The 14707-nt window shown below is 41.1% G+C and overlaps 1 protein-coding gene across 2 annotated transcripts; it reads left to right on the plus strand.

Moving 5' to 3' along the window:
• Positions 1 to 1202: 1202 nt before the first annotated feature.
• Positions 1203 to 12369, plus strand: LOC122758674 (KN motif and ankyrin repeat domain-containing protein 1-like). 2 transcript variants are annotated; one of them, XM_044012952.1, is made up of 11 exons: positions 1203 to 1253; positions 1447 to 3918; positions 4253 to 4405; positions 4863 to 4971; positions 5052 to 5231; positions 5344 to 5431; positions 5962 to 6181; positions 7501 to 7643; positions 10358 to 10558; positions 11718 to 11819; positions 11906 to 12368. In XM_044012952.1, exons 1-11 carry the CDS (start codon positions 1244 to 1246, stop codon positions 11972 to 11974), a joined length of 3747 nt encoding a protein of 1248 aa, XP_043868887.1. In that variant the 5' UTR covers positions 1203 to 1243; the 3' UTR covers positions 11975 to 12368. The 2 variants fall into 2 exon arrangements, with proteins under 2 accessions (XP_043868887.1, XP_043868889.1); XM_044012954.1 differs by lacking the exon at positions 10358 to 10558 and having other exon boundaries at positions 11906 to 12369.
• The last annotated feature ends 2338 nt before the right edge of the window (positions 12370 to 14707 follow it).

Consider the following 14707-nt stretch of genomic DNA (forward strand, 5'->3'; position numbering starts at 1 on the left):
CCATCACCTTGCTGGCATAACCACGCTCACAATGTGCAACTCATTTTAGAAACAAAAAGTCAACTAAATAAAAACTATAACTAATGAAAAATCCCAAACTATTATAACCTTGACACACACGCACACAGACACACCATACTGTATAATACAATCCTTTTACTATATGGTCAAAAATATGACCAAATATTCATTTACAGCCACATTTTTGACACTCTTTTTTTCAATTAGAGATCCATACTGATATATATATATATATATATAAATATTTATAGAATGGGATATGTACAGTGGGATCCACCTGCAGCACAAAACATCATAAGATAAAATCATATTGACTGACGTCTATAAGGGGATTTCTTTACAAGGGCTCATGCATTACGTGCATTATTTGTGAGAAGGTCAACTCAAAAGCTCAAAAACAGAAGGTGCTTACTGGTGAGAAATTGATATGGCTATATACAGTGATGAGTCAGTGTTGTGCACCGAGGCTTAGCCTTTGTGCTTTTGCAGAATTAACAACAATATGTGAAGGCCTGGTGTAGCATTTCCTTTATGTAAGCACTGCATGGATAGAGAGTGAGAGAGAGAGAAAGAGATTGAATGAATGATGCAGCGGGACTTCACATAAAGGGTCATTATGGAGATGTGAAGGATAGTTTGTGTTTTTTTTCTTTTACTTACAGATATATTCAGAGTCCTAACAAAGATGTTGGTCCATTATTGATGACATTTTAAAAACATGGCTCACAGCAGCTACATCTTGAAAACAGTGCCAGGTAACTATTACCATTATTACATTAGTAATTTGAATGTTTTCTTTTTTGAAACATAATTTGTGCATTTCTGCATGTACAGTCCACATAGTGTTATTTAGCTTCTTTATTTTACACCCCGGTGTAGCCTGATGGAAATTAAAAAACATTGCAATGTATTGTGTCAAGAAGAGATTTCTTTTACTTCTTGTTTGTTCACTGGAAGACATACTTTGAAGATCTGTCTGTGGTTAAGAAAACCTGCCAAGAGTATGGTCGGACGTTTAGTGGGAGAGCTGCAAAGTAATTACAGAGTGGGTTCAGTCTATGTAGAGAGACATAGCATTTGGAGCGAAGTGACTACTGAAAACAGAATGTCTACACGATTGGAAAATCCTCCCCTGTCCCTCCTCCTCTTGGGGGACAGACAGGGCTTATAGTCAAGAAAGATTTCAAGGTGACAAGGAGAAAGGCTTTTAGCTCAAACAGAAATGGTTCCTGGTGAGTGCATCACACTGAGGTAAGGAAAGAAATGCTAATTGTAAGAGCCGTGAGGATGCAGCATAAAGCAGTGTATACCTGTAGATGAAAGGATAGTGTAGTTTAACAACATTTTGAATACATTTGAAGTCTAGTTTTAAACTTTAACATGTTTTTTTGTGTTTTGACTATTTCTGTTCTGTTGGTCGAACAGGCCAAAGCACTGAAGTCAGTGTTTTTGACTACTTGGGGACTGACGGTTATCAGTCAGACGTGGACTACCTCAAGCGTGTGGACAATTTCCAAAGCAGCTCCACCATTAAGAGGCTAAGCCTTAAGAGGCGGCCCAGAGTGGCTGTCAATCATGCAGACAAAACACAGAGTGGGATTTCTTCCAGGCAATGTCATTCTGAAGAATCCCTGTCGTCATCTAGCACCGATGACACAAACAAACCAGGCGTGCCTTCCACAACCAGGGGTCGACCACCCCTCCCTCGTCCACATGGTTCCTCCTTGGATAACAAGCTTTTAATGAACGACGGACCAGCAAAGTCTCAAATACCTACAGAGTCAAAGCCTCAGCCTGCTGTGAGATCCCTCGCTTCACAACGATCGAACCCTGTGGTGGAAAAGACCAACAAGAACCTGGAGCAGGAGCTGAACAGGCAGCCTCCACCTCAGCCTCAACCTCGGCGACGGCTGGCCAGCTTCGGCGGAGTGAGCTCCCCAGGATCACCGTCCCCCTTCACCAGCCCAGGAGCTTTTAACCAGAACAACAATTGGAACAAAGCAAGTGACACAGACGGTCAGAAGCACGTCCACCTTAGCTCATCCCTCGGCAGCAGAGGCAGCACGGGGTGCCTGAGACTGAGTCCGCAGAGCTCTGGTAGAACCACCCCAGTTACAAGCGTTGGCTCCCTCCACCTGCAGCATGTCCGTGATCAGATGGTGGTTGCTCTGGAGAGGCTGAAGGAGCTGGAGGAGCAGGTGAAAACAATCCCGATCCTTCAGGTAAAAATCTCAGTCCTTCAGGAGGAAAAGCGGCAACTCGCGTCCCAGCTCAAGAATCACAGCGGCAATGAGGACATGAGCGATGTCACCTGGGGGAGAGCTTATAGCATAGAAATGTCTGATACTGAGAACAAAGTGAATACTGAGGAAGAATGCGAAGGTGAGAATGACCCCATCAACCCCAAGGAATTTAAGAAACTAACTGAAGAAATTAATGTGCTGGAAAGAACAATTAAAGGAGGACATTTACATGCACGGAATGGAGAAAAGACAGTCACCGAAATGAGTGATAATGGCATCATGTTGTCTAAACCAATAAAAGAAAGCAAATATATGGATACTAATCAAAAGGACACAAGGTCCGTTACAACACAGGTGTCAGAGGTGAATCTTGGAATTTGCACAGACAGGGAAGAAGAGCTGTTAATTATTGGCGCTTTGAAGGAGAGAGTTTCTCAGCTGGAAGCAGAATTAAAAGAATCAGCCCTCCAGACTGAGATGAGCCGTCTGAAACTGGAACTTCAGGCTGCAGGAGCGATGAACAGAGCCGGCAAAGCATCTCTTACAAGACCGTCTCATGTGAGCACGGGCGTCGACGCAAGGCCTCACACGATGAGCCAGGGAGTGGGCAATCACACAGAGGTCAAGGACGCAAGCACAGGAGAGGCCCGAGTGGTGAAGACTGTGGGAGTGTCCTGCAGTGGACCTGAGTTAAAGAATGTTTGCACAGGACCAGAAGTACCCATGAGCCAGTGGGAGGTCAGAAAACGAGTTGAAACCAGGGAAATGGGGGTGGGGATTCACGTTTTCACAAACACACAAGGAGTCGTGACAGAGATAAAGTCGTGTGATGCCGAAACCAACACAGAGGTACCATTGGAGAGTCTGGTGTCAAAGAGCAGAAGCTGTCATTCAGTGGCTTGTGGAGACTGCTCTGTAGATGTGATCATCTGTGAACCAAAGGAAGTGGTTTCTGAAGGTATGATCACAGACCCAGTCAGAAGAGCTGATCTGGGAATCATGGCATCACCACTGACGGCTTCACAGCGAACCAACACCGTATCCAGCTCCGTGTCTCGCTTTACCAACACCGGACATGCCTTCAGCATAGACACCAGCACTAATACTCTCATCAGTACCCAAGATAAGCACACTAACACGACCCAGACTGTTACAAGGACTGTGTCTGTTGGGAACAAGGTCAGAGACATCAAATGCTCCACAGAGACCCGTACGATCGGTGTCGGAACTTCAACTCCAGCAGGAAATGCCTTAAAACCAATCGGCACAGTAACAAAAGACGCTGGTGTTGGGTATACGAACGTAAATGAGAATTTCCTGGTTGGACTGAAAACCCGAAATATGGCCTCGGGACCGTCTCATCTACCTGACCCAATCAAAACGAGAAGCATCGGCGTGGGGGAAGGAAGGATACGGGATTTGTCAGTTGCAGGTAGCACACCTGGCCAGAGCTTCCAGCAATCTCCACAGGCCCAGTGGGATCTTGAGCTGAACCATTACATAGAGAAGATGCAGAAGCTCCTCGGGGAACATGGAGACCTACTAACAGAAGACTGCACTAAGCGAGGAAATGGCGGCTCCGAGTTGTCCTGCAGTGACGCCGCTGCATCACAAGGAAGAGGAGAAATCCACCATGGAAATTCTCAGCCTCCAGGTGACCTTGTCAGAATGTTGTTTGTTTTAAAATGTACCCTGTGGAGTTTTACTTTCACACTTTGCCTTAATTCGTTCATTTGCAGCAGAGCATCAACACTGCCCACGTTGCATTTCTTGGATTACCACAAATCCTGAAAAAGCTTGGAACCAAAGAACATACTGTAACTTACTAAACACTGCTTACTTGAGTTTTTTTATTGCACTCATCAGATCTTCCATAAAATTGCTCAGTGGCACCACGAGTGGTCATGAGCTCCACTCGGTACCTTTAATGTTTATGTGTTTGTAATGTAGGTGAACATCTGTTACCGTTACTGTTCTTTCTTCCACAGTCAGCAGAGAGTTTCAGTGTTCATCGCAGTTTCCAGTCCACTCTTCTACATGCGATGAACCAAAGTCAGGAATCAGCCAGCGGGGTGGGAATGAATCTGAGGTGAAGAGAATGATACAGATGTTAGAACAGCAGACATCCTCAGCTCTGCAAGGTAAGAGCGCATGCTCGGTCCAAACCATGTGCAGACGTTTATTTAGCACTCCTGAGGTCAGTCCAGTTTGAACGTGTGTGTTATGCTGAAAGGAAGTGGCTGCCTTTCACTTGGCAGCGTTGAGCTTTCTGTGGGTTACACTTGCAATGTTTGGAATGATATCTGGTTTTGGAAGGCAGCGCAGACCACATAGCAGTTTGTGGCGGAGAGTCTAAATATGAATGGCTTCGTAGGAGGAACCGGTGTTTGGAAAACATTCTCTTTTAGAAGCAGGCCCTCAGGTTTGTAAAAATACATTCAATATTTAAAAAATAATACATATTCTCACTCAGTCCTGCCAAGATCAACCTAATTGGTTTGTAGCAGTCACATGTGTTGCCTTTAATAAAATGGACTTTAAGAAACAAGACTGCACGCGTTCATATGTTAGAGGCTCAAGCTCCACTGTTGTTTCTAGACAGGTCAGCCAACGGTGGTGCGCTGCGGCCTATGATCAGGAAACAGAACGGCGGCCAAGGCGGTAGCAGCAGCAGGAGAAATATGAAGCTTATGAAAGTGACAACGGGGTAAGCGTTCGGCGTCAAAACGAAAGATTTCACCACTTGATACGATAGCACTGTTATCATTATTTGTCTTTTTCAATAAGGCTGGAGCCCATGCCAATGTACGAGCTCTCCGCCAGCGAGAAGGTGAACGCTGAGGAGGTGGAAAAGCGAGGGACTAAAAAGTTAAGGGGAGCCTCTCAGGACGGAACACAAGCAAGAAAGGGCAAAGGTGGATCCAGCAGGGGAGTGAAAGGGTCTATGAAGTCGCACTCGCAACAGAGGTAATATAGGAGTCAAGGCGCCGCTGCACTGAAGGACCACTGCATCAATCTCACTACACGTGTCCTCTCTATTGTGAACCAACACTAACCTGTAGCAGTTTATCTCTTCCAGGTGCAAGTTAAGCGAAAAAGTCTTCTTCTCTTGTCAAGCCTTAAAGGTGCATCTAAGCGACGAGACGGCTTTATCCAGCAGGGAATTGGTAGGTTTAGCTCTCTGTATTTATTGTAAGAACAATTGAGGGGTGTGTGTGTGAGAGAGAGTGTGTATGTGTGTGTGTGTTTAATGGCATGTCACAGACTGAGCGTGGGGAGATGCCAGAGCAGGGCGTGTTCAAGTTCAAGGTCTCCAGACACAAAAAGCACATGGATGGGTTGACTCTGTCATTTTGTGACGTGGCATTTGTTGTTTTTTTTTCTCCCTCAACTGAAAGACAAACATAATATGTCTCAGTATAAAGGAGATGCAGAGGAACTTTAAAATCAAGATAGATTCCACAATGAAAGTTGAAATAATAAAAAAACACTGGACACAGTATTGGCCAAGGAAACAAAGGCAGATCCATCTTCCTTTGTGATGTTTTGGATTTTGTTGACGATGATAGTGCTGCTTGATGAAGATGTTCCTATCGATTCAAAGCCGACTGCTCTGCACAACGACGGCAGATGCATCTGAAGTTAGACTTTTATTCCCGGGTAAATGTTTTTGTCGTCCCTTTTTTCCCTTTTGCAGCACGACTGTCTGCAAACACTGCAGCACGAGTGGTTCTCCGTGTCCAGCCACAAGTCCGCCGCTCCGGACCCTGTGGCCCACTACCTGTCAGCGTTGAGCGTCATTTCACCTGCAGTGATGCAACATGTCATCAACATGGCTGACGGGAACGGAAACACAGCGCTGCACTACAGCGTGTCTCACTCCAACTTTGGGATCGTCAAGAAGTTGCTCGATACAGGTACGGCACAACACACTGGAGCTCATCTCCTGATGACTATGGATCTGATTCACTGTGAAGACAAACCTGTCTTCTTACAAACCAAGTATGTAGTTTTAGGAAGATTTTGAACTTCTTTGGAAATGCAAGGTGAGAATCTGGGCACAAAGTTCTGTAATACAATAGGAAGTAAATAACCATTATGTTCCATTATTTCCAACACAATAGTTTAGTTACAGCTTGGCACGAATCTGATGCAGTTTTGTTTTTAGGGGACTTTCTTAAAAGACATGTTTATAAATGAGGCTCAATCGTCCTCCTCGTCCATATTTGGTAGTTCCTCACGGTCAGAATTGATTTCCTTATTTCTTATAGCATAATCAGAATCAGAGAGTTTTACTATGACTTTATACTCTGGGTTTAACAGAATATTTCAACAATAAATAGCAGAGAAAGCGGCAAGGACACATTTTCACATAGAGGCCAGTGAATGCTCTCATTCAGTTCAACATTATTATGTTTCTCAAATGCACCTGGACCCTAAATCCTAAACCCTGGACCCTATCACAGAATGAATTGACAAAGATTTACAGATATTTAGAGCAACCATTTAAGAGGAATTATTTTTTTTTACAGTCAATTCTGTTTTAAAATATGCTCCTGCATTTATATATTATATAAAAGAAAGATACTTTGTTGCATGTATTAAATTTAAGAACTACAAAAAGAGAACTTTCATAAAGTGGAGAAAAAACCTACTTTGAAATAAAACACAGAATTATGTAGTCCTAGTCCTTCCATTGTTTGTGGAAAATGAATAAAATCAAAACCAACCCACTTTGAAATGAGGCAATTTAATTAAATTTTGTGTAGTTCATGCTCGATAAAATCCTGTCTGACATAAGTACGTGAAATGGCTTCCCATGTTTGGGTTTTCAATAACACATTTGACGTAGACATTTGAGGTGACGCACAAAATATTTACTTTTATTTATCGTCTGCATCTCTAAATAAGAGGTGTTGACTAAAAAAAGGAAGAAACATTTTTTCAAAGCTACAAGGAGCCACAAGTTGCAGACCCTTGGACTATGACGAATCAGGTGACAGATGGACACACAGGAAGCGCTTGCGACGTGGTAAAATAATTACAAGGCACTGTTGCTATGGAAAGTTGTTGCATTTAAAATATCGTTCATAGAGCACTGCCATGGTTTCAACGCGTGGGACTCTACACAATTGTCAGAAGTGGCTTTTAATGAAGGGCCATTTAATTTGACATTTTGGAAAAAAAAAAAAATATAGTAACAAACTCTTGGGTGGGAAACGTGTTTATCTCACAGAGGTGTGCAACGTCAATCAGCAGAACAAAGCAGGTTATACTCCCATCATGCTGGCTGCACTGGCAGCTGTGGAAACGCCAGAGGACATGGGAGTTGTGGAGCAGCTCTTCACTAAAGGAGAGGTCAACGCCAAGGCCAGCCAGGTGAGTGACATGCACACTGTTCACTCTGTCCCTCAGACAAACACAACGTAGGGATTCGCTCTCGTGCCCAAATTTAAACATTTGGGTACAAACAAGAGCTAGAAGTAAGTGATTCAAGTAAGCCAAACTATAAAGTGCTAGTCAATGTACTTTTTTTATTTTATTTAATTTATTTAATTTTATTTTATTTAATGTTATTTTATTTTATTTTATTTTATTTTATTTTATTTTATTTTATTTTATTTTGTTTTATTTTATTTTATTTTATTTTATTTTATTTTATTTTATTGTTTATGGTCTGTATTTATATTGAGCTTTTCTAATCTTGATGATCTTTCATACCCAACACTGGGTTAAGTGTCTTCATTGTGGACTTGCGTAAGCGGTGTAGTTTTGCGCTCAGCATTGTGGGGAATTCACCACATGATGAATATTTTCCCTGAAACACAGGGAAACTCGCCCTCTGTAAAATAAACACGTGTACAGCGTGTCAAATTTAGCATGAAAACCTCTGTATGTGCATAATGACTACGTTAACCAAGACGCAAGCGCGCGTCACCAGACACAAGGCCAGACACACCCTTAAATACCAGGTGAACATGGGACACAGAAAATCACATGACAACTTAAACTTCAAGGTAAAATACAAAAACGAAAACTTCACATACATTTTGTGTCATCATAACATAAAAAGGAAAGATAAAATAAATATCAGGTGTGTAATAAACTGCAGTACATTACAATGATGCTGCAGTAACTGACCCTGTTACACTAGCAGAGCCAGGAATTTAACCCACAACCTGAGCCTGGATGAGCACCGGTAGCAGCTCTTCCTAGGGCTGGTTAAATAAAATCATTGTTTGAGTCACTTGATTGACGATGAACACACGACGTCATTAACTTAAATTTTTGTGAACGTAAGATGACGTTAATAACACGGCCTGGCACACATCAAGCCCAAACACTAGAGCTTAGGTCCAAGAGTCAGAGAACCAGCCCTCAGCCCTCAGTCGAGCATCCTTCTGCCTCTTTTAGCTCACGCCAGTGAGTGAAAGCCAAACAAATCTTATTCTATCTTTCCTCCGGCTCACTTTTCTTTGTCTCCTCTGACAAAACCTTAACCCACTTTGGTTTTTATGCTGCCAATGAATAGTGCCGGGGGTGCCATTCACCCTGTTGTAAGTTGATGTACTATCAAAACGATCTCGGAGACATTATTTAAAGGTCGAAATACTATGCTGGGCTCCTTAAAGCCGTTTAAGTCTTTTTTTAGATTACTATGTGTATCTCGGATCTTTGAATATCAGCCCTCACAATCCCAATGAGATTTAAAAAAAAAGAAAAGAAAAGAAGGGAAAACAGCGTTTTAGAAAAAGTGAGCCGAGCACTTGCACAGGAAAACTTACAGAAGTTTTGTATCACATGACCTTTTAATACACATGGAACTGACATTTTGGGAGCCCTAAAACGCTATTTACAACCTCACGCTGTGTTTGCGTGTATACAACCAATACACAACTGTGGGAGAACGATGTCATCTATACACAAAACGACACTATTTAGAGTCGGGGGTGGGGGTGACCTTTTATGAATAAAAATGATTGTGAGAGGAAGGTTGTTGATGCATGGATGAGGCCAAAGAAACAGCTGCAAGTCCTGCATTTACAGTAAGATTTCCTAACAAATTGACTTTAATTGGTAATGATTAAGCTATGATTTGTTGTGTGTGTGTGTGTGTGTGCTAGCTATATCAGGTGTTTTTCTACTATGTATAACAATTTGTGTTTTGAATGTAATGTACTCTGTGATGGTGTCTTCTAAACCCATGAGGGTCGGGCACTTTTTGTGCAGGACACAAAAAAACAAAATGAAAATGAAATGAAAAATGAAATGTAGCCATGGGAAATGAGCGAGAAAGGTCACAACATAAACCCTGTCGCTGAAAAAAAGTGTTGTTATCGACCTTGAGACACCAACAGAATCAAACACTCACGGAGGAGTGTGTGCACATGCATGCCATTTTGAAGGACAGTCACAATCACATGAATGTCAGATAGAAGACACTTGTACATATAGGTTTTATTTTAATCATTTCCTATGATTTCTTTTGCTGCACTACATTCAATTTACTTTGAAAGACCTCCATTATTTTTTCAAATTGGTCAATGTAAATCTTTACAGAGGGCAAAATAGGTCCAGAGACAGCACAAGGGTAAGCAGACAAGAAAAAGCAGCAGCGTCCAAACACAAGGAACAAAAGGCAAAGTCAAAAACAGACACAGTTTATTAAGCTGAAGAGCAAACACTGGATTGTTTACCTGGGAGGCAAGAGCAACTGGCAGGGAACAAAAGGAAACTGTGAGTGAAGGGGGGAGAAGGACACACAGGTGAAAACAATCAGGAACAGGTGTGGGTAAACAGGGGGAAACAAGGGCAGGAAGTAAAGGTAATAGACACATATGGAGAAGAAACACTACAAAATAAAACAGGAAGTAAAGACACAAACTCAAACTAGAACTGAAATAATCCAATAATCTATTTAAAAGTCCAAAACCTCTGTAGTAATTTCACTGTCTTGCATGTTCTGTTCACTGAGGTTGTCGAGGCGATGTATTATAATGTGAATGGTTTTTGAACGGTTTGTCATGTGATGCGTGGACAGCATTATTGACCCCGTTTTCTCCCGTTTGTGACCGCCGCTCTTTGCCGTCCAGGCCGGACAGACAGCTCTGATGTTGGCTGTGAGTCATGGCAGGATGACCATGGTGCAGACTCTGCTGGCCCTGGGGGCGGACGTCAATCTGCAGGACGATGAGGGCTCCACTGCTCTGATGTGCGCGAGCGAGCATGGCCACGCTGACATCGTTAAACTGCTCCTCACACAGCCCGACTGCGAGGCCACGCTGGCCGACAGTGTATGTGACTCAATGCTGCCTCTTTTTTGACTGTGGTAGCTTTAAAGCTGCAGGGTGGAACTTTAAATAGCAACTGGTCATGGATTAACTCATAATAATCTAGACTCCCTATTTGAAGCTTCAGGATTAATGATTTGGCCAGCACCATGTTGAGGTTTTGCAAGTGGAGTTTCAGAGAATTCACCTGCAACTAAGCACCTATTGGACAATACTGTCAATCACACTGGTGTCAACTCATATGTGCCATGCTTCTATCATCTATTCTCTCTTTTAAATGGATTTACAAAATCCTGAGATTGTCTTCTATTGAAAACTAGCGCTTGAGATGTTCACTGATGTTATAAATCAAGTCACGGCACTGCTCGTGTCTACACGGTATTTGGTATGGTTTTACATTGCTATAGTACCTCCTCAATGTGGGCGGAGTCATCATAGCACGGCTGCATGAAACTGCCGGGACTTTGTTTTACACGCAACACACACACACACACAAACGAGTGACTTTAAATGACTGTATATTTAAAAGATACCACTACAGTTTTAAGCTTCTCAGGTTTGAATTACAAAATAATAATAAATAATTATTTTTAAGTTTTAAGTTAACTTTAAATAGTATGATTTTATATTTAATAGAATGATTTATAGCAGTGGTTCTCAAACTTTTTCTGTTGGGCCCCCCTTTAGAGGAAGAAATTTCCCGGGGGCCCCACGACTCTCACGAAATTGTAACAATGTGTCAAGTATAACATTTATTGAATCAATATTTGAAGAAACATTTCACTTTTCTTATAATAATCTGTTGTGCAAATAACACTTTTGCTTTAGCAATACAAATAACCTCAATATTGCTTTGTGAGAAAGCAACTTTCAAATAAAAATATGAAAAGTCAGAAACGTCTCAATTATCCAAACCTTGTCACCAGTGTAGATTTTGCTGTGGTACGTCACTTAAATGAGTCCGGGTCACAGCGAGACCAAAAGTTCCGCCTGCTAAACTTTGATTAGGACTTAAAAAAAAACAGAACTTGTGCCCCCCTGGAAAGTCTCCATGCCCCCCCAGGGGGGCCCGCCCCACAGTTTGAAAAAGTCTAATTTTGTCATCTGTAACTGTACAATAACAGCTCAATACAATAAAGGTTCTGATTTTGTGTGTTTTCAGGATGAAAGCACGGCCCTGTCCATTGCACTGGAGGCGGGACATCATGACATCGCAGTGCTCCTTTACGCTCACACCAACTTCTCCAAAGCACAGACAGTGCAGGTTTGTGGTCATTCAAACTATAAGTTTATCCTCTTACAGTTTGGTTGTGTTGTTTGTTATTTTCCATTTCCATTGTGTCTTAACAGGCAGCTGCTCGCCACAGTGGAAAGCCTTTCTCCTCCTCCTCTGGTGGCAGAAATGACTTTGAAGCATGAATTCAGTGAGCAGATGCAGTATCAATGTTGTCATTATTCACCAGCTGATGTAATGCTAGTCATTCTCCAGTGACCTGTTATGACCTGTATAGCAGATGTATAACAGGGTTATTATAACAACATTTGTTACCTAAAATGTTCTTTATTCATTTAATGTTATTTTTTATTTTTTTTAAAATAAGATATTTTACGACTTATGGAAGTTTCTCCACAAAACAGCTACAAATGAAATGAAATAGGATAAAGGCATGCAAATCCATATTTTTTTGTGATTTATCTTTTATGTGATGCTTTGCAGTGTCAGCACTGCTTTAACGTCAGAATCACGATGCATGATAAATATTTTAAACATCTTTTATCGTGTCATTTTTTGCATGTGATTGCGGCACCATCATTTACATGCGAGGGAATATTTTAGTAAAGTGGGGGAATCATTGTTTAATTCAGTGGTTCTCAATTATTTACTGTCATGCCCCCCCTAGAGGACAGACTTTTTTCACGCCCCCCTGGAATTGAAATACTATTGAAAACCTGATAATATTTATTTATTTATTTATTTATCTGTATAAATAAATAAATATTTATTGAGGCATTCTAATTTCTGTTAAAAGTGAAGCTGTAATTTTTTTATTTTTTTTTTAATGTAATTTTTCCTGCTTCTTTAAAGTTGGGGTGGGTACCATCTTTTTGGTCTCATTGATAATACATAATAACATAATAACAATACAATTAATGATCATCAATCACTCTATCATATCATAACATTTCAGCATGATGACTTCAAGTGATCTGAGAGAGAACAGCACCAGACTTTAACTCATCACAGGGCAATGTCCTGGCTACAAATCAATAAAATCAAAATTCAGTTTGATCTAAATACTTTTAGATTAAAAGAATAAATGATCCTTACATACTCACTTTTTTTCTGACTTTCCTCTTAAGAACTATTGGTCAACCAACAACTTAATAACGAGGTCAAAATACAGTACACGCTTGCATAACCTTGAAATATATCCCAGCGCTTTCCAGTCTGGCAGACACCTGTTAGAATCCTCCCTCAGCACCCACCTCTCTGCTGAGGAAGCAAGTTTTCATCATTTCCACCCTATCTGATATCATTATCTGCGTTCATCCTGTCCCCTGCAAATGTTTTTGGATATCCTTTAAAATGAACAGGACACTTTCAATTTGAAACATGCTTTGAGGGAACTGATATATATCAGTGGCCTCACAGCCTGCGTTACCGGTGTCCGTATATTCTTCAATCTATTCAAATTACAATACGATTTCAGCTTTAAGTAATCAATCAAACATCTGATTGAACAAAAATATGAGCTAACTATTGAATTATGCATAAGCCGTGCACTTAAAAGTCTGCATTGTTAAATTTGACATTATGGAAATGATAAGAAGTCACAAAACAAGTGTTTTGGAAATGTCACATTTTCAGTTGGTCATCAACTAAGTTTTTGCAAATGTCCCAAAACAAACAAACAAACAAACAAACATGCATGTGCACACCCCTCTTAATTCTGTGCCTATTTGCAAAGCTCATGTAAAACAAAAAACAAAGAGTACCATTTTGTCCCATTACGACGAGCTCACATGCGCCACTCAGACGACTCAGCACGCAGCGACAGCAATAAAATTATAACGATATACAAGGTCCACCATCAAAATTTGCTGTTGCCATGGCAACAGGCAGCAGTTTTGAGCAAGTGGTTCTTAGAAAAGAAATATAGTGCAGAAACAAAAGCCGCTTTCACTGCTTCAATCCAGTCGCTGCACACTGAAATGTTATTGAAGTTGCGGCTTCTCGGCACTCACAACTTCAGATCGACAAAAGACGAACAAGAGGAGCACTTCATTTGAATCTCGTTTCACAGACCAATGTCACTTGAAGTGCACGTGGCAGGCAAATAAACAATCAGAATTTCATGCAAATGAATCACTCTGTGCTCCATTTCAACACATATATACACAGTATAATATACTATTAGAAAAGCTGCAAGACAGTGCTGCAGGTTCTTTTCATCTGTGCTAATCGTTATCCTAGATCAATAGATGTCACATATAAGAGTAAACATAAGAGTATAAACACAGATGGAGATATATACTGTATATATATATGTAAATTTTTAAATATTTGTAAAACTTTTTGAGTTATGCTACTCAAAGACAGGCAGGCAGATGACAATGTAGTTGCAAACATAATCCACGATAATCCCTGAACCATAGTTCACCAGGTACGCCTCACCTGTGTTATAGTTGATAGGCCGTTATCAATTTGTTAAAATGTGATAACTAAATACTAAATATAGGAATCCCTCCCAAAAAAAGTAATAATTATTATGGCATAACTGAGGAAATTGACCGTGATGTTTGAGTGAGGCTTTTGTAAAACAATCTGGTGAAAGTATTGAAACGTTACTCCGTCAGCAGATCATGTGGAAACAGCATGGATCTACAAGTGATATAAAAAAATGAATAATAATAAGTAAAAGTATGAGAAATAGAACTAGACCAGACTATCACCTGGAGAAACATGGCCTGACAGCACTGCTGCGGGTGGCCTGTTCTACCCGTGGGCATCATGAATGTCTTTCTGCTTCCTGTTCCAGGAGCTCGAGACCCACAACTGGCAAATCTGTGCATGACACATCTGGATCTGAACAACAGTCTGTATCCTTACGAGTGTGACCTCAATTGAGGGTCGTGCTACAGGATCTTACA

The sequence above is a fragment of the Solea senegalensis genome, linkage group LG21 (genome assembly GCF_019176455.1).
Source record: "Solea senegalensis isolate Sse05_10M linkage group LG21, IFAPA_SoseM_1, whole genome shotgun sequence".
NCBI lineage: Eukaryota > Metazoa > Chordata > Actinopteri > Pleuronectiformes > Soleidae > Solea > Solea senegalensis.

Excerpts from the sequence above, each read along its gene's own strand:
- LOC122758674 (XM_044012952.1), top strand. Across the intron at positions 7,644-10,357 it reads TCAACGCCAAGGCCAGCCAG|GCCGGACAGACAGCTCTGAT; the intron begins GTGAGTGACATG and ends TTTGCCGTCCAG. Across the intron at positions 11,820-11,905 it reads CCAAAGCACAGACAGTGCAG|GCAGCTGCTCGCCACAGTGG; the intron begins GTTTGTGGTCAT and ends GTGTCTTAACAG.